We start from the raw sequence: 18,016 nt of genomic DNA on the forward strand, positions 1-18,016 counted from the left end.
TATAAACGTTTTTCCTGCGTTGCATGATTGTAGTATATAATAAAAAAACACCTCAATTATATACTCCCTCCGTCCCACGAATCTTGACACGTTTTTTTTGGACCGTCCCACGAATCTTGACACATTTCCAAATAAGGTACTAATAAATTATTCAGTCGGTAAGTCTCCGATGTCGGCGTTGGCCGTGGTAGGTGGTGCGGTTACCGACGGAAAATTCAGTCGGTAAATTAATTATTATTTTTAATTATTAATTTTTGAATTTTTTTTAATCAACCTATCTTCGTATCCTACAAGTATTTCGTACTTCTAATGTATTTTGAACTTAATTACATATGATTTGACCAACTTCCCAGTGGGTCACCCATCTTACTAGTGCTCTAAGTTAAGCACGCTTAACCTTGAAGTTTCTTTCGAGTGGTTTTCAGTAGAGAACACGCGTATTATTGATATAACTAGCACCTATTAATTCATTTAAACTCTATTTCAATATACAATAGTATCATTTATTCATAACTTTATAATATGTCAAGATGATATCTAAGACTTGTGGTGTCGGTGAAAGAATGACGGTAAATATATGATCAAATTTGAGATAATAAAAAAAATTAATATTATCGTTTATTAAAAAGAGAAAATATTATTGCTAAAAATAACTATCAATTTTAAAATATTTTCAATAAGTTAAAAATAATAATAATATAGAAAATTAATTAAAAATAATTAAAAATAAAAAAAATAAAAAAATAATTTTACCGACGGACTTTATCCGTCGGTACTAATTTTAAAAATAATTTAAAATAAATAAAAAAAATAAAAAAACAAATAAAAATACAAATAATAATATTTATCGAATTTACCGACGGAACGGAATATTCCGTCGGTAAAACATAAAAATAATTATTAAATTCGAAATTACCCAATTTTCCGACGAAATTTGATCCGTCGGTAAAAAATAAAAATAATTATTAAAATCGAAAAAACCAAATTTTGTCGACCCATTCCGTCGGTAGTCCGTCGGTATTTTCATCGGAAATAGATGCCGGCTCCGGCGATGTTGCCGGATGACGGTCCGTCGGTGATCCGTCGGTATCTATCGACGGACTATTTTCCGTCGGTGTTCGACCAGTTTTCTTGTAGTGTATATTCTCTCTTCTATTTTATCACTTTTATTACATTTTATCTCCTACTTTATCACTTTTATACTTTATTAACTACACACTTAAAACACTAGTTTACAACTTCTTAATTCCCGTGCTAAAACCAAACGTGTCAAGATTCAATATTTTCATTGGAAATAGAATTGGTTGACATTCATCTCCAATAATTTAGATCGAGCCATTGACAAAAAGGGGGACCATATATATATGGTTTATACTAGCTAGTACAATTTAAATTAAACCTAAAATTAAGTGGGACCATATATATATGGTTTATACTAGTACAAATTAAATTTAACTTAAAATTAAGTGGACCAAAAACCTGCCTTGCAAGAAATTAATTGCAGTTAATTGGAACCTACCAAGAACTTGGGCTTAGTACGTATATTATTTTTAATCCACTGCATTCAAATTTTCTTTATCAAACATGCTACAATAAATAGGAGACTATGAGTTTTCAAACATACACAACTAGCACAACTTACTAAAGTCAAAATGACTCCTCTATTTGTGCTAGGCTACATTATCTACACCACCATCACTTCCACCATACTATCACTCCTCCTCTTCCTCCGCCTCCTCCTCCGCCGCATCTCCTCCATACGAGCCTCGGAGGAGATCGGAAATGTCATCGCACTATACGAAGGCACCGTCTATCACGAGCGGCGCCACCCGGCCCGCAATGCCTTCCGTTTCCCGGCCCGTTACGCGCTCATCGACCTCGACCGCCCGCCCTACTCGCCTCCCAACTACCTCTCCGCCGACGATGCTCGACGTGCCGCCAAGACGAATGGGCCCGTGTAATATTTCTTTCTACTTAATTAATTTATTCTAGTGCAAATTATATATCAAGGCTTAGTTAATTTTTTTCTCTAACATTTTGATATGTATAAATTGAGCAGCCATCTTCTGATGATACCACCAAGCCTTGGATATGAAAGAAGTCCAGTTAATTACTATTATTGCTATGAAATTGAAGGCTCCACCAAAACTCTCAAGAAATGCCTTGTTGAGGTAAAACCCTCTCTCTCTCTCTCTCTCTCTCTCTCTCTCTCTCTCTCTCATGGGACTAATTAAATTAACTTTTGTTTCAGGCCAGCAATACACCATGGGGTGAAAGTGTGACATTTGTGTTCAACCCAAGCTCTGATTTAGTCCCAAAATCTGAGTACATTAGCCCATTCATGGTGAGTTTTAAATTTTTTTTTTTTACCACTATTTTAGCGCGTTTACAATAATAGGTCAACTTTTTTTTAACCTGCAAAAATAGACCATTAATTATTTTAAATTTCGGTATCCGTGAACCATATTAGGATCCAATCAGGCTATTTACGACCATATTTAAGTCCATATTTGGCCCAAATGTAGTCTGTAGATGCCTAATTGGGTCTAAATATGACCCAAACATGTCGAAATTAAAATAATTGATTTATATTTTCGATTACAAAAAAATGGTATACTTTTGCAAACTGCCTTAAGATAGTGACCTATTTTTTATTTTATTTTTTAACTGAGTTTTCTTCAAATTCATTAGTTCATGCATTAATCTAACCTATGCACACAATAAACACTTAGATATTAATTCAAAATTAATTTATATCCCATCAAATTATAGGATATGCTTGGGAGCTGGAGGCTGAAAGTAAGCGAACCCGGTGAGAATCTCTTTGCGTTCATCGCAGTCGAGCACCCTCACCTCGGCACCTACTTCCGAGCCTCCTTCACGGCCACGAAGGTCGCGACCCCATCGCCCGTTTCATCGGATGATCTCGAAGCATTCTTCTGGTTGATGCCTCATCGAGTTTCGATCATGGCCTATTGGAACGTGAGTACTAGCCAGTTAAGTTTTTTTTTTAAAAAAAAACTCATTTTGTTTGATTTTTGATGATTATTTGCAGGCTGTGAAGCTGTGGTGGAAAAATGTTACCTTCTTTGATCATCCGAGAAAAGAAAATCCATCGTATAGAGACGAAGCGATTGGACTCGATGAAAAGATGCAGTTTTGTCCCATTTTTGGAGGTAATAATAAATGGAACAAGCTGCGATGTGAAGAAAGAATTGATCGCTGCTTCACTTGGAAGGATGCTAAGAGACCTTGGTCGTACCTCATTTCTTACACTGGCAAAATTTTGTAGACTACGATGTGAGAATGAGAATTGATATGAACAAGTCAGTAAAATCTATAAGTAAGCTACTTGGGTTCAAATCTTGGAGGAGAGAAAAATTCACCGTATTATATGAATACGTTATTTATGTATTATAAGCAGTGCTTATTCATGAATTTATATTAGCTTATTCTGTATATGAACAAACACATAAAATATATGAACAAGAGATTGCCAAGTCGTACGTGAACAATCATAATCTATGTAGAATACGTGTGAATTCGCTATATAAATGTCTAAATTTCAAAAAATTTAATTTTTCGCTCCTTATGAAATTCGAACTCAGGACTTTGGATTCATCTAACAAAGTGATGGATCAATCGTAAATTTAGATGATTTAAAGGCTGAAAATGATTCTTATTTTATATTTTAAAAGACGTTTTTATTTTAGTTCATCCACGCACACACTCATCAAATAACCAAACCTAATCAAGTATTTTGTTTGTATGATTCTCTTAATGGGTAACTTGGTCAGCATCATAATCATGCAATTGGATATATATATGATAGCTTATCATTTTAAAATTGAGTTGATTATTTAATTATTTTTAAATTTTATCAATTTTATTTATTTCATCCATCAAACCAGATACCACGTCTATATATACTAATTACTTATATATTATCGACAATGTGGCGGGTGTGGGGTTGACATAAGAAACGCGCTCCAAATAATACTATTCAAAATAAACGTGGAGAAAAGAATTAATTCAGTACTATTAGGTATGAAATAAAAAAATACACTACTTAGTTTCAAAAAAAAAATACACTACTTTGTGAACATGGGAATTTAAGTAGCATGTATTAGGTAGTCAGGTGCTGGGTATGGAGAAGTCAATCGAGGGTGGTAATTAATATTAATTACTATAATTAATATTAGTAGCTTTTCTCATGTAACCACTCTCAAGTCTCAACTACTCATACAACGTTCTTTCAACGAAAAATATTACTCCCTTCGTCCCATATATATAAGTTGATTGTAATTTATACAAAAAATAAGAACAATTATTAAAAATAAAAATATATAAGTAAACTTAAATAAGCCTATATAAATAAGACATTCGAAAAAGAAAAACAAATTTATAGATACGAGACGAGTCTTCTATATTATGTTTTCTAAAACAAAATATTTTTCCAGTCATTTTCCTCCACTTATCTATAAGTAAAGTGCAAAATTTCTAATTTTATGTTAAATAAGTTTGTACTGAATATCAACTTATGTATAAGTCATTTTTTTTTACAATTATAAATGATCTCCACAAAATGAGGGAATACTTAAATTCTATAAAATGGCAAGATCGATCATGCATGTCTGAATTTATTGTGGGTAATACAATGCTGTTGGAAATTTAAGAAATATGTAATGGAGAATTAATTTGATTGGCTAAAGGAAATTTGGAGAAATTGGTTGGAGGGATGACTTTATATTAAAGGTAATTGTGTATAGTGTTTGGAAATGTGGACGTGTGTATTAGGTGCTAGGAGATAGCTTTAATCACTTGTTTTCTATTTCATTTCTCACTTACAAAATCAATGCCACATCTATATTTATACTACAACAAAGTCGGTGATGTAACCGACTTAACTAGTCTAGGATCTTCTAGTTAATTCCTCTAATTTTACATTCTAATTCCACATGTGTACTTTTAGCTACTAGAATATTCTACTAATTTCTCTCCTATTCTTTTTCTTTTCACTTCTTTAAAAGTCTAGATAATTCTACTACAAATATATAGTAGCTTTTCTAGAATATCTTGATTCTAGATATTTCCTAGCAAAATATCTTCCACAAATCAAGTTTATTGTTATATTCCAACACTCCCCCTTAAACTTGATTTGTCATTCCGAGCAAACTTCTGAATTTGGCGAAATCCTTTCACGACGTGCCTTGCTTTATATCTTTCAACTTCACATTTGGAATTCTTCTTAACCTTATGCACCCACTTGACTCCAATGGCCTTGTGCCTTTTCGGTAGTGTCACGAGCTCACACGTATCATTCTTGTTTATAGCTTTGATCTCTTCGTCCATTGCAACTCGCCAATTTTCACTATTTGCTGCTTCAGGTTCATAATCAGCAGATAGGCAAAACAAGGTGAGATCTTCTAACCTTTCAGTGTCTTCATATATCTCATCCAAATTCCTTGCTCGTGGTGTGGCTCTTTCATTTAAGAAAGATGGTGGCGAGTCTTCAGTGACTTGTATAGGTGAAGCTGGCGGAGTCACTACCTCTTGTTGGACTTCTCCAACTTGCTCGACTGTCCTTTCATCTTCGAATTGTGGGATGAAGGTGAAGTCACCACTGGGATTAAAATCACATACTCCTTCTTCGTCGAACTCCACGTCTCGACTTATCACTGTGTTCTTGGTATTTGGATTATATAACTTATAACCTTTAGAGTTAGAGTCGTACCCGATAAATATGAATGCTTCACTTTTGTCATCGAGCTTCTTCCTTCTCTCATCTGGTACATGCACGTAGGCTTTGCTTCCAAATACCTTTAGGTGGGAAATTCCTGGCTTTCTCCCGCTCCAGGCTTCTTGTGGAGTCATTCCCCACACGCTCCTTGTCGGCGATCGGTTGGATAGGTACACCGCGCACGCCACTGCTTCGGCCCAAAACTCTTTAGGCAGATTCTTCGTCTTTAGCATGCTCCTCGCCATCTCCATGATTGTTCTGTTTTTTCTTTCCGACACTCCATTTTGTTGGGGGGATCTCGGAACTGTCAGGGGCCGCCGAATTCCATTTGCTTCGCAAAATTCTAGAAACTCCCTTGACGTGAATTCTCCGCCTCGATCGGACCTCATGGCCTTGATTTGTCGTCCGCTCTCCTTCTCGACGGCAGCTTTGAATTTCTTGAATGCATCAAATACTTCCGACTTCTGCTTCAAGAAATATACCCATGTTTTTCTAGAAAAATCATCAATGAATAGCAGAAAATAATTATTTTTACCGAGGGAGCTTGGATTTATCGGCCCACACACGTCAGCATGAATCAACTCCAGTGGCTTTTGAGCTCTTGAGCTTGACTCCTTTGGGAATGGCTTTCTGAACTGCTTCCCGAGTAGACAACCTTCGCAGAGTTGATCGGGATGCTTGATGGATGGTAAACCTCTCACCATCTCATTCTTTGACAGCAACTCCAAACCGCCAAAATTTAAGTGCCCAAACCGAAGATGCCACAACCAAGACTTATCTTGGTAACACGCTTTTAGGCATTTTGCCATGTCATTTCGAATATTCAATAAGAACATTCTATTTTCAGACATTGGCACCTTGGCAATAAGATTATTTTTGCCATCTCTTATTGAAAGGTTATAATCTCTCATGTGAATATCATAACCTTTCTCCAAGAGTTGTCCCAAACTCAAGATATTATTTTTCATATTGGGCACGTAATAAACATTGGAAATAAATTCATGATTTCCATTCTTCAAGCGGATTAAAATTTTTCCTTTTCCTTTAACTGGAATTTTAGATTCATCACCAAAGGAGACATTGCCACTTAATGATTCATCGAGCTCCACGAACATGTTTCTCTTCCCGCACATGTGATTGCTAGCATCAGTGTCGAGGTACCACGTGTCATCTTGTCTTCCAGCTTCTCCTTTATATGCCAGAAGCACACTACCAATATCTTGATTTGTACTTTCGGCGTAATTGGCCTTCTCTTCAATCCTTACTTTTTCACTTCTGCACTCGGAAGCATAGTGCCCAAATTTATGGCAATTATAACACTTTATTGAAGACTTATCGTACCTTGACTGCGGGTTGCTCCTCCCCCGACCATTTGTAAACTCCTTTCTTTCACTAGTGTTGACGAAGCCTCCTCGTCCTCGTCCACGTCCACGTCCACGGCCTCTGCCTCGATCTTGTCTTTGACCACGTCCTCTCCCAGACTGTCCATAACAATTGCTCGGACCTTCTTCTTTCTCTTTCGGGCTTACTTGCAACTTTAAAAGTTGCTCTGAAATTTCTTGCTTCTTCTTTTGCTTCTCCTCATATGCTTGCAACGACCCCAACAAGAGATCGATCGTCATCTCCTCCAAATTTTTAGTTTCTTCGATCGTCACCACAATGTGCTCAAACTTTGGAGTTAGTGAGCGTAATATTTTCTCCATAATTCTAACATCCTCCAATTTTTCACCATTTCTTTTCATTTGATTAGACACCGCCAAGACTCTTGAAAAATAATCCGAAATTGACTCGGACTCTTTCATATGCAAAGACTCAAACTCTCCTCTTAAAGTTTGAAGTCGTATCTTTTTTACTTGCTCCGCTCCTTTGCACGCGTTCTGGAGCTTCTCCCACGCTTCTTTGGCGGTGCTCGCGTTCGAGATTTTCTCGAAATCATCGTCCCCTAGCGCTTGATAAATGAGACAGAGAGCCTTCTTGTCTCTCTTTCTCGCGTCTCGCAATCTATCCTTTTGTTGTTGGGATAGTGCGGCCTCATCCCGCGGCTCCTCGTAGCCGTTCTCCACGATCTCCCAAACGTCGTGGGCTCCCAATAGCGCCTTCATCTTGATGCTCCAATTGTCGAAGTTGCTCTTGTTGAGCATGGGGACTTGAAACGATTGTAAATTCGCCATACCACAAGTAGAATCTTGTGGCTCTGATACCACTTTGTTGGAAATTTAAGAAATATGTAATGGAGAATTAATTTGATTGGCTAAAGGAAATTTGGAGAAATTGGTTGGAGGGATGACTTTATATTAAAGGTAATTGTGTATAGTGTTTGGAAATGTGGACGTGTGTATTAGGTGCTAGGAGATAGCTTTAATCACTTGTTTTCTATTTCATTTCTCACTTACAAAATCAATGCCACATCTATATTTATACTACAACAAAGTCGGTGATGTAACCGACTTAACTAGTCTAGGATCTTCTAGTTAATTCCTCTAATTTTACATTCTAATTCCACATGTGTACTTTTAGCTACTAGAATATTCTACTAATTTCTCTCCTATTCTTTTTCTTTTCACTTCTTTAAAAGTCTAGATAATTCTACTACAAATATATAGTAGCTTTTCTAGAATATCTTGATTCTAGATATTTCCTAGCAAAATATCTTCCACAAATCAAGTTTATTGTTATATTCCAACAAATGCTACATATTTTAATCTTATTGAATGTATTCTTGAGATTTCCACTTCACGTGGAACCCACAATTTTTGACGATGGTTGGGAAGGAAATGTTGCAATGCAACATTTGTAATAAATATTGACTTTGGGAAGATTGGAAGCAATAACATTGCTTCCTGCCTAATTTCAATTGTCGATAATACGTTCAATTTGTCAGACTTCTCATTCTACAATTGCAGCTGTAGAGTGATTACGGAAAAAGACATCTAATAAATATTACGTGAATGTGTTATGAGATAAATAAGTTTACTTTTATAGGTGAAGTGGAAAAATATCAGTGGATCATATTAATAAAGTTGTAAATAAGTGTTGAAAGTGAGGATAAAAAATAAGGAGTTGATGGTGGAATCATGTTTAAAAATAAGTTATGCATATCATATAGAACGATAAAGGAAAGTGAGCATATTCTTTTAAGACGGAGGGAGTGGAACTTTTCATCTCTCTTAAAATAGTATAGTTTAGTTCTCTTGTGTTTTCAAGTTATTAAACTTGATATTTGTGTTTCCTCTATTTTCAATAGGAAGAAATTTGTAAGCCTGCTATATACATAGAGAGTAGGGACTTGTGGTTTTTCCCAATTTGAGTTTTCCACATACTCCCTCTGTCCCTGAAATAAGTTCCTCTTTGGAGACGGCACGAGTTTTAAGGAAAAGTGGTAAAGTGTATTGATAGTGGAGAAAAATGTGTTATAATTAGTATTGAGAGTGATGAAAATGTGAAAAAGTGTTATAATTAGTATTGGGAGTGGTGAAAAAGTGAAAAGTAAGAATAAATAAAGTATTATTAGTGGTGGGATAGTTGTCCAAAAATGAAAAGAAAGAAAGAGGAACTTATTTGGGGACATCCCAAAAAGAAAAAAGATGAACTTATTTCAGGAACGGAGGGAGTAATTTTTTTTGTCTCTTGTGGTGGTCCAAACCACTATGAGAAAGACTGCAGATAGAAGAAAAGAGATTATCAAACGTGTGAAAATAATGAAAAAATTGAGAAAGACAGAACAATAGTTGCAACTGATGGCGATGTTGTCATAGTTGCAATGATGCTCTTGTAAGTTTGTTGTGCCAAAAAATAGATTGGATCGTTGATTTAGGTGCATCATACCACATTATACCCACATCATGATATGTTTGCATATCCTACACCAGTAGCAGCTTTAGCAAAGTCTAATGGAAGCTCATATACATAAAATTTTATCACATTTAAAAGAAACCAAGGGTTTTAGCCACACATGAATGTGCGACTAAAAGTATATTTATGTGTCATCGTATCTTTATTGCCACACATTATTATGTGTCACAAATTATGCACGGATACTAGTTTTTACATTTTTCACGTAAGTATATAAAATTAAGAGTTCAATAGAAATTAATTATAAAAAATTAAATGTGAATAAATTTTTTTACTTACACATAATTAAATATCATTAACTATTTAAATTATTTAATGAATTTACCTGTACATATTTAATTATGTATGGGTATACTGCTATACATAATTATGTGTCACAAAAAGCAAGCCCGGCCCATAAACATAGGTTGTATTTTTTTCAATTTATACTTATTATAAAAGAGCCTTACTTTACAAAATTTGATTTGCCTATTATATCCCTCATATATATACTTAATTTAAGGTCAATTGTGTAATTTAATATATTATTGTACATATAATATATCTATAAATATATTATGGTTTATCCTTTATATTTTCATAGTTATTTAAGTAGTAGTTTCCATTAGGACTCTTCATCATATAAGTTACTATTTTTTATTATATAATTTTAATAATTTAGAATTAAAAAATACAAAGAATTACAGTTTTAATTTTGCTAGAATCTTTGGAATTAAAATTAATTAAGATGAAACCTATAAAATAAATATGAAGAAAAAATTAAGTGATGTTTAATCAAATAAAATTAAATTTTAATTTTATGAGTTCTATAACATTATACTTTCAAATATTAATCAATAATTGATTCAAAAAATACATTACAATGATAGATATTGCTATAAAATAAAATAAAATATAAATTTACATCCATAACAATTTCTTCATTAAAATAATTATTTTTTACGTGCGAACGCACGTCATCTATGCTAGTTAAAATAAACTTAGCTTGTGCAGTTGTGCTCCTGTCCTACAATTAATTCCTGTATTTTTTTAATTAAAATAGAAAAAATAAGTATTCAATAGTTGTTGCTTGCGTCGAGCAACGTCACCATATTCACGTAAGCAATCAACTTGGAAATAGAATAAATATTAAAGAATGTTAATTAATTAAATGTGCAAGAGCGTTCACATGAAATGAAACCGTATTTTTAGATTATAAAATCTTAATGCTTTCGTTGATTGAATCAAGACATTGTATCCAACCGCCTCTATCATACTACAATTTTGTTTGTATCTGGCTGATGAACGTGACGTTTTGGCATTTATTAATTTATTTTTAAAACATACTACTCCATCTGTTTTTAAAAATTATGATCTGATAAAAATTAAAAATGATATGAATTTTAAGAATAAATATGATAGTTATGTTTAAGAGTAAATTAGGTTTCACGCTTTTATGTAAATAGTGACAGGTGAAGTTTGTTAGATCATTTTCAAATAAGAAAATGTCACAATTTTTAGGAACGTACTGATAAAGTAATAAGGACACAATTTTCAGAAACGAATGGAGTATATGTTACTGTGGCCTTCTTTTTTAGTAAAGTTTAGAGTTCAAATATCCACACTACAAGAAATTATGGTTTTTATTCACACAAAAATGTCAAAAAGTATGGCTAAAAAATTATACCCCTCCCCCTATTAAAAGTGACGGGTTACTTTAATTTATTACACCTAAAATAAGGAAAATGGGTAAAGTGGGCAAAAGTGGTAATTAAGCCCTACACTCTTTTATGTATTAAATTTTTTCATTAATGGAAACAAGCCACTTTTAATGAAACGGAGGAAGTATACAAAATTAATTTAAATCAAATTAATCAATCATCACCAAAGTTCCATTTCCAATATGTCTTCCTCAAATGGATCAAACCAGAAACCTCCTTGAAACTCTGCACTAGTACTACTTGGGCTGCTAAAACTGCTTCCAATGTCTGAATAATTCGACAAGGTCGATGTATCATTCTGTATTTCTTCGAATATCCCAAAATCATGAAATTCATCTACATTAATTTGGGGTGAAAATAATCCATATGGTTTAGCCAAAACATCATCTTGATCTCGTGCAAACGAATATAGATCGATATTCTTCTCATCGCGTTCCTCGTGAAGATGATGATCGGAATCATTGTGGCATCGGCCGCGCTTCTTTATGTGGGCGTGCCAGTAATTCTTGATCTCGTTGTCACTTCTTCCATGAAGCTTAGCTGCCATGGCTGACCACCTGCAATATTGGAACTATAGTTGTTAGTTCAAATATATGATTACATATATCAGAGAAAAATTCCGTCTGAGAATGCAAATGTGCTGAGAATTGAAAATTCGCGTAAACACTCGCTAACAAATCAATAATTTTGATGAACAAGTCAACAATTTTTGTAAACAAGCAATTTTGGTCTAGATTCGAGTCCTGAAAAGGTCGAGTATTTCACCATATTAAATAACTACGTCTATTCATCAGTTATATTGATTTATCGTACATTTTATTGATTTGTACATTATTTCCATTTCTCACGAGAAAAAAAAATCTAAATGATTATAATTTCGTACTTGTTTCTGAGTTGATCATGTAATTTGATGATGTGTTCTTCTTCAATTTTGGTGAATTTCCCTCGTTTGAGGCCAGGCTTCAAATAGTTCATCCACCGCAATCTGCAGCTCTTCCCACATCTAGCCAACCCTAATTAATTTTATTTCAGAAAAAAAAAAAAGTTAATTAGAACCAGTAATTAATAACAAGATTAGGGTTCATGATAAAATCTTGATTGCGCATGAAATTGAAATTCACATTACCGGCTAACGAGGGCAGACGGCGCCAGTTGTTGTGGCCGAATCTCTCGACTTGAGCTCTCAATCGGTCGTCTTCTTCTTTACTCCATGCCCCCTTCTTAATTCCATTACTGTCAAAAGTGGGAGCCCTCACCATTTTTGTTTATTTCCGAGAATTAATATCAAAGCAGAAGCTCACTTCTATTTATATATGTATTTGATTTAAGGAGTAGAAGCTGTCAGCATGCGAAATCACCTGCGAAGCTGTAATTTTGGGATATAAATTGTCGTGTTAATTTCAACACGCTAGAAAAGGGTTTTCTTTTGGAGGATTGGACGACTTTATTCTCAATTAAAAAATAAACTACGAAGATTAATGAAATAGTTCGAAATTAGTTACTTCTTAATTATGATGTTATTAGTAATAGAGTTTGTTAATTCATTTAGAGGTATAATTATTGGTTTACATCTAACTTGAAATATTTTAGGCCATGTTTGATTATTAGGGTTTATTAGGGTATATAATTTGTTAAGATTCAATTTCTAAGAATATTAATTAGGATTCATTATATAATAATAATTTCTATTTACAATAAATATAATTAAAACAGTAAAGTTGATAATTAATTATAGATGTGGTTTTGGGTACAACCGGGTTGCACTCTCACTTAATTAGATCCTGATCCGCACTCTGATCAGAACCCATATCCTGATCCAAATCATATAAATAACACCATTCTAGCTATATGTGGGTCAATCCGATTGTACGGTACATCCGATTGTACCCAAATTTTTTGTGTTAAATTATATGAGATGACACGAGAAGATCTTTCTTAAATCCATTTATGTTCACCTTAGATCCATTTAGTTTAAAATGCATGTTGATATATAAATGTTTTGTACTATCTATTAATTAATATATCTTCCTCACATTAGGTAGCATATTCGATTAAATTTTATAATCTATGTATAATTAGCTGGCTTCTATGGGTATTATCCAAACTCATCCCAAAAAACTAAGTATAATTAATATCTATAATTGGGTTTGAGCTTGTGATAACCCAAACAAGATATATATGACTAAATAAGTGACAAGTTGTCTAATTTGAATAAGTGACCCAAGCCGCCCACGTGAACTAGTCATGTTTTTTTATAAATTATACTCCATATCTTATTTTGATTATTTGATTTAAATAAGAAAACCTTGATTATTTAATTAATTATCTGTAATATGAGAAAAACAAATGTAATATTGGTAGAAAGTAAATTTTTTGGAAGTGGTTGTTTCCTTTTATCTAACAAGAAATTTTTTGTTTGACTAATGACTATTGCAGCTCGAGGACTAGGAGTAAGAGTCAAAGTCTGCAAATGTAGACTCTCATTGGATAATAGTATTAAATCACGCAGTTCAAGTGTACACACTATTGTAATTTGTAAAGCAGTGGGCAGTTTCAGTCTCATCATCAATAAAATAAATCATACTAGTATTAATTTTGCAGAAAAATAATATAAAATAAAATAAAGGTATATTTTCTCTGAAAAAATAGAAGTACAATGAAAGTATATATGGCTATATTTCCCACCTATAGTGAATTTAAATCAAATAATTAAGGAAAAGGATAATAAAATGAAAAATCATTCCTTGATTGAAGCAAATAGTTTACGTTTGCGGACGAGGGTCAGCTCAAATGATAAAATTGAAACAATTAAAACAGACAAAGATTTTCATTTGTAAGAGGTCATGTGTTTAATTTCGTTTGCGTACTGATAGTATTCCCACCTTAATTTGTGTGTATAATGTATTTAATTAATCTTAAATATTAAATTTAACAACATAAATTTATTAAAATTAAAAATTTAACATTGAATTAATTTTAAAAATATAATACTCCCTCCGTCCACGAAATGAGTACCCATTTGGGGTGACACGAGTTTTAAGAAATTGATTAAGTGTGTGTAAGTGGAATAAGGGACCACTTTTATTGTGAGTGGGATGTGTGGGGTACACTTACCAAAAAAGGAAATGGGTACTCATTTGGTGGACGGACCAAAAAGGAAATATGGGTACTCATTTCGTGGACGGAGGGAGTAATTAAAAAATATTACAATACCTTTCATTTTCTTCATCCCTATTTTAAATGTATTTGTAGATTAAAAAATAATAATTAAAAAATGAAATGAAAAATTAGACTTAAAACTATTTGGAAGCTATAAAGTGTATGCTTATTGAATCTCACATCGAAAAAAATATGTTTATTTACAATGTGTAGTACACTTTTTTTTTGGTCAGAAAAATGATTTTATAGAAACAAACCAAAAGGCACCAGAGGTACCAGTGGCCAGAATAAAGAGCAAAAACAAAGAAATACACCAGCACAACAACAGCAAAACAGTCTCCAGACCAGCAAAAACAGTCTCCAAACCAGAAGAGCTGCAAAGCTCGAGCCACGTTTGCAGGTAGAAGGAAGTAAGGATCAGCTTGAAAAAGAGCATCTATACGGGCGCGAGCGCAAGGTGTGAAGACCGAATACGAGAAATTAAATCGTTGGAGCTCCAAAAGGTGAACTCCATCTCGTTATTCAAAATTCCAAAACTTTTGTTCCAAAAGTTTTGTTGATTCAAAATTCCAAAACAATGTGTAGTACACTATAGATAGTGAAACTACATTTTGCTGATTTTATATTAAATCTTACATTGAAAATTATAGATTTCTCTACAATGTGTAGTACACTATAAATAGTGAAGCTACATTTATTTTAAAGTTAAATTAAAATCTTAAAATTTAAACAATTTTTATAAAAAAAATTAATTAAAAAAACTAGTACTTTTTATTATTATTGGGCAGTGCATTGCATGTACCCTTCTCTCTCTTTACCCGAGCCTGACACTTATTTGTAAGATGCGAGCGCATCGAGTGGGAGCGGCATCGGCGAGAGGCTCGCACGAGCTGAGCGCGCACCCGCTCCTCGAGCCACATGGTTAATAATGTAATACAAGAAAATACAAAAATTTCATACCTAGATCTATCATTACCTAAAAGTTCAAATTAAAACAAGTAATTTTTGTACATAATGCCCCATGCATCCTCATCCCACTTTCCTATTTTATTTTATAAGCTAAAAAAATTCATGAATTCCATAACTAAGCAAAAATTAAACCGTATCGTAAAACCCCACCCCTCCCTCTAGTGGAACACAAACCCTACTTTGAGGTTGACTATCTGAAGTAGTCAACGCAAAAGATTCGTCCCAGATACTCCCACCGACAGCATTGAACATGATGCTATGATCTTCATCTGCAAACCAATCTTTGTAATAAAATTGGGGATAGCAAAACTCTTCCTCTAGTATTAATGGTGGGAAATCAGCATAATTTGGAAATTCAGCTGGGAACTCATCATCCCATAAATCAAATTGGGATTGTGTAGCTGAAGAATTAGTATCGCACTCGAATGCAAGCATGGATTCTTGAATTTTAGTGGCATCATTTTGGTGATTTGGAGCCATTTCCAGCAGCTTATGATAAGAAGAAGAAGATGAAGAAGAAGCAGCTGAATTAGGCTTTCTTCGTCGCACCACACGCGTGTGCCAGAAGTTCTTGATGTCGTTGTCCGTTCTTCCCGGGAGCTCGGCTGCAATGGCGGACCACCTGTGTCAATGCAAGAATCCTGAAGTTAGGTCATGAAAATTAAAGGGTTGATAGTGTTTTATATCCTGAATTTTCAGCGTTTTTTATTAAAATGTTTCGAACTTTCATTTTTCTCTTAAAAAACCCCAAATATTTAGTTTTTTTTTTCCATAAAATGTCCCGCTATACAAAATTCAGTGACGAAAGGTGACTTATTTCGCCGGATGAAATATTTTTGGACCGCCATTATTGAAAAATCATATCGCTAAAAGTTCGAAAGTTTTTGTCATCTTTATGTCACCAGATTTCATATAGTAGGACATTTTATAGACAACGTTGAAAATTTGAGATATTATTTGAAAAACACTGAAAGTTCAGAACGTAAAACACTATTATACCCAAAATTAAATTCGGTTGGATTTTTATTTATTTATCTATTTTGAGGAAAGATGACTACTTGTTGCCGATTTGGGCGTGCAATTTGATGATGAGATCCTCTTCTTCCTTGCTGAACTTTCCCCTTTTGACGCCTGGTTTCAAGTGGTTGACCCAACGTAATCTGCAACTCTTCCCACATCTTTTAAGACCTAATTAACCAAAATTAGAAATTGCAATTCGATTAGATCCGTCAAGATAAACTGGTATATAAAAATTTCACTAAAAACTAAAACACATGCGCATGCAGATAATTTATAGTATTAGCGATTTTTAAATTTTTATTATTTATTTTGTGATAGTTTCAACCAGTGGATGAAATCCAGTATTCCGTAATTTTGTGTGTACCACCGTATCGCATTGTTTAAACAATAATTTATTATAACATTAACTTATACTTAACTTAATTTTATTTCAAAAAAATGAAATAAAAACATATACCCTAACAATTTAATTGAATTTTATCAACTCTAATAATGAATTATTAACTCAAAAATAGAAATCAAATGATAAAAAATTATATAGCCTAATTAGATGGAATAAATCTTAATTAATAATTTTTTTTAGAGGGAAAATCCTAATTAATAATTACGAAATTAAATTCTAGAAATTGAAGAAAAAATGATGAAAGAAAAAAATATTGAAAATGGAACACTAAATATGATACTGAATTTCAAGTGCCTCCTTGTAACTTTAAACGGTCCAATAATTCAACTATTGGGAGGTTTGCAAGTCTTTGAAATTGTTCAACTATTGGACATCAAATGACCAATTGTTATCGAGAAGAATTTCACATCAGAAAATTCTTCTCTAAAAATTGGTCACCTGATGCGTCACGTGCAATTTCAAAGATGTAATTACAGAGTAACTCACACACAATTTATCTTTGAAATTGCACAATTTTGCGAGTCTCCCCTATCAAAATCGTTATCGGACTAATTTTGACAGCTCTGAAGTTACGGATACTAACCGGCATATTTTGGAAGCAATCTCCAATTTGAGTGGCCATGTGAGAGAATAAAAGCCCTCAACTTGTTATCCTCATCTCCACTCCAAGCTCCCTTCTTCATTCCATTACTATCAAAACAAGGTGATCTCACCATTTTCTCTTAAAGTTTTTTGCCTTTTAACTTCTAGGGTTTGTGGGAACATACACACACACACACACATATATATATATATAAGCTCACTAGATTTCTTGTAACAAACAGACAAAGCTATAGCCGTTGCTCTTCAACCGTCAACCTAGGAAGGTACGAATTGAATTGAAGATGGCAATTTGGCATACAAAAATGTTTGAGTTGTGAAAACATGCCTCAAAAGAAGACTAAAAAAATTGAAAAATGAGAAGCAACAGAGTGATTTCCTTGGTTTAAGTGACATGATCATTAAGGAAAATTAATTAGTCGCGCTAATGTGTACTTAATTTTCAATACAATATGCTTCTAAAAAAAATCAAAACAAGACAAAGCTTGAAAACGACGTCAAAGTAGTAGGTGTATTAGTGAAGAGATTAGTGTAGATCAGAGTCATTAAGGATCCAGCTTTGTTGATTAATTA

General features: G+C 33.5%; 3 protein-coding genes across 3 annotated transcripts; 1 reads left to right on the plus strand and 2 right to left on the minus strand.

The window, feature by feature from the left end:
- The first annotated feature begins 1,600 nt into the window (after positions 1-1,600).
- LOC131009270 (uncharacterized) lies at positions 1,601-3,496 on the plus strand. Its single transcript, XM_057936555.1, has 5 exons — positions 1,601-1,957; positions 2,060-2,171; positions 2,252-2,344; positions 2,773-2,982; positions 3,056-3,496. Exons 1-5 carry the CDS (start codon positions 1,653-1,655, stop codon positions 3,290-3,292), a joined length of 957 nt encoding a protein of 318 aa, XP_057792538.1. The 5' UTR covers positions 1,601-1,652; the 3' UTR covers positions 3,293-3,496.
- Positions 3,497-11,363: 7,867 nt separating this feature from the next.
- LOC131009302 (transcription factor MYB30-like) lies at positions 11,364-12,686 on the minus strand. Its single transcript, XM_057936600.1, has 3 exons — positions 12,419-12,686; positions 12,176-12,305; positions 11,364-11,849 (listed from the first exon to the last, which is right to left on the minus strand). Exons 1-3 carry the CDS (start codon positions 12,549-12,551, stop codon positions 11,453-11,455), a joined length of 660 nt encoding a protein of 219 aa, XP_057792583.1. The 5' UTR covers positions 12,552-12,686; the 3' UTR covers positions 11,364-11,452.
- A 2,622-nt stretch (positions 12,687-15,308) lies between these two features.
- LOC131009292 (transcription factor MYB10-like) lies at positions 15,309-17,734 on the minus strand. Its single transcript, XM_057936588.1, has 3 exons — positions 17,427-17,734; positions 16,479-16,608; positions 15,309-16,042 (listed from the first exon to the last, which is right to left on the minus strand). The coding sequence occupies exons 1-3, from the start codon at positions 17,557-17,559 to the stop codon at positions 15,547-15,549; spliced, it is 759 nt and encodes a 252-aa protein (XP_057792571.1). The 5' UTR covers positions 17,560-17,734; the 3' UTR covers positions 15,309-15,546.
- Between the last annotated feature and the right edge of the window lie 282 nt (positions 17,735-18,016).

This window comes from Salvia miltiorrhiza, chromosome 2 (genome assembly GCF_028751815.1).
Source record: "Salvia miltiorrhiza cultivar Shanhuang (shh) chromosome 2, IMPLAD_Smil_shh, whole genome shotgun sequence".
NCBI lineage: Eukaryota > Viridiplantae > Streptophyta > Magnoliopsida > Lamiales > Lamiaceae > Salvia > Salvia miltiorrhiza.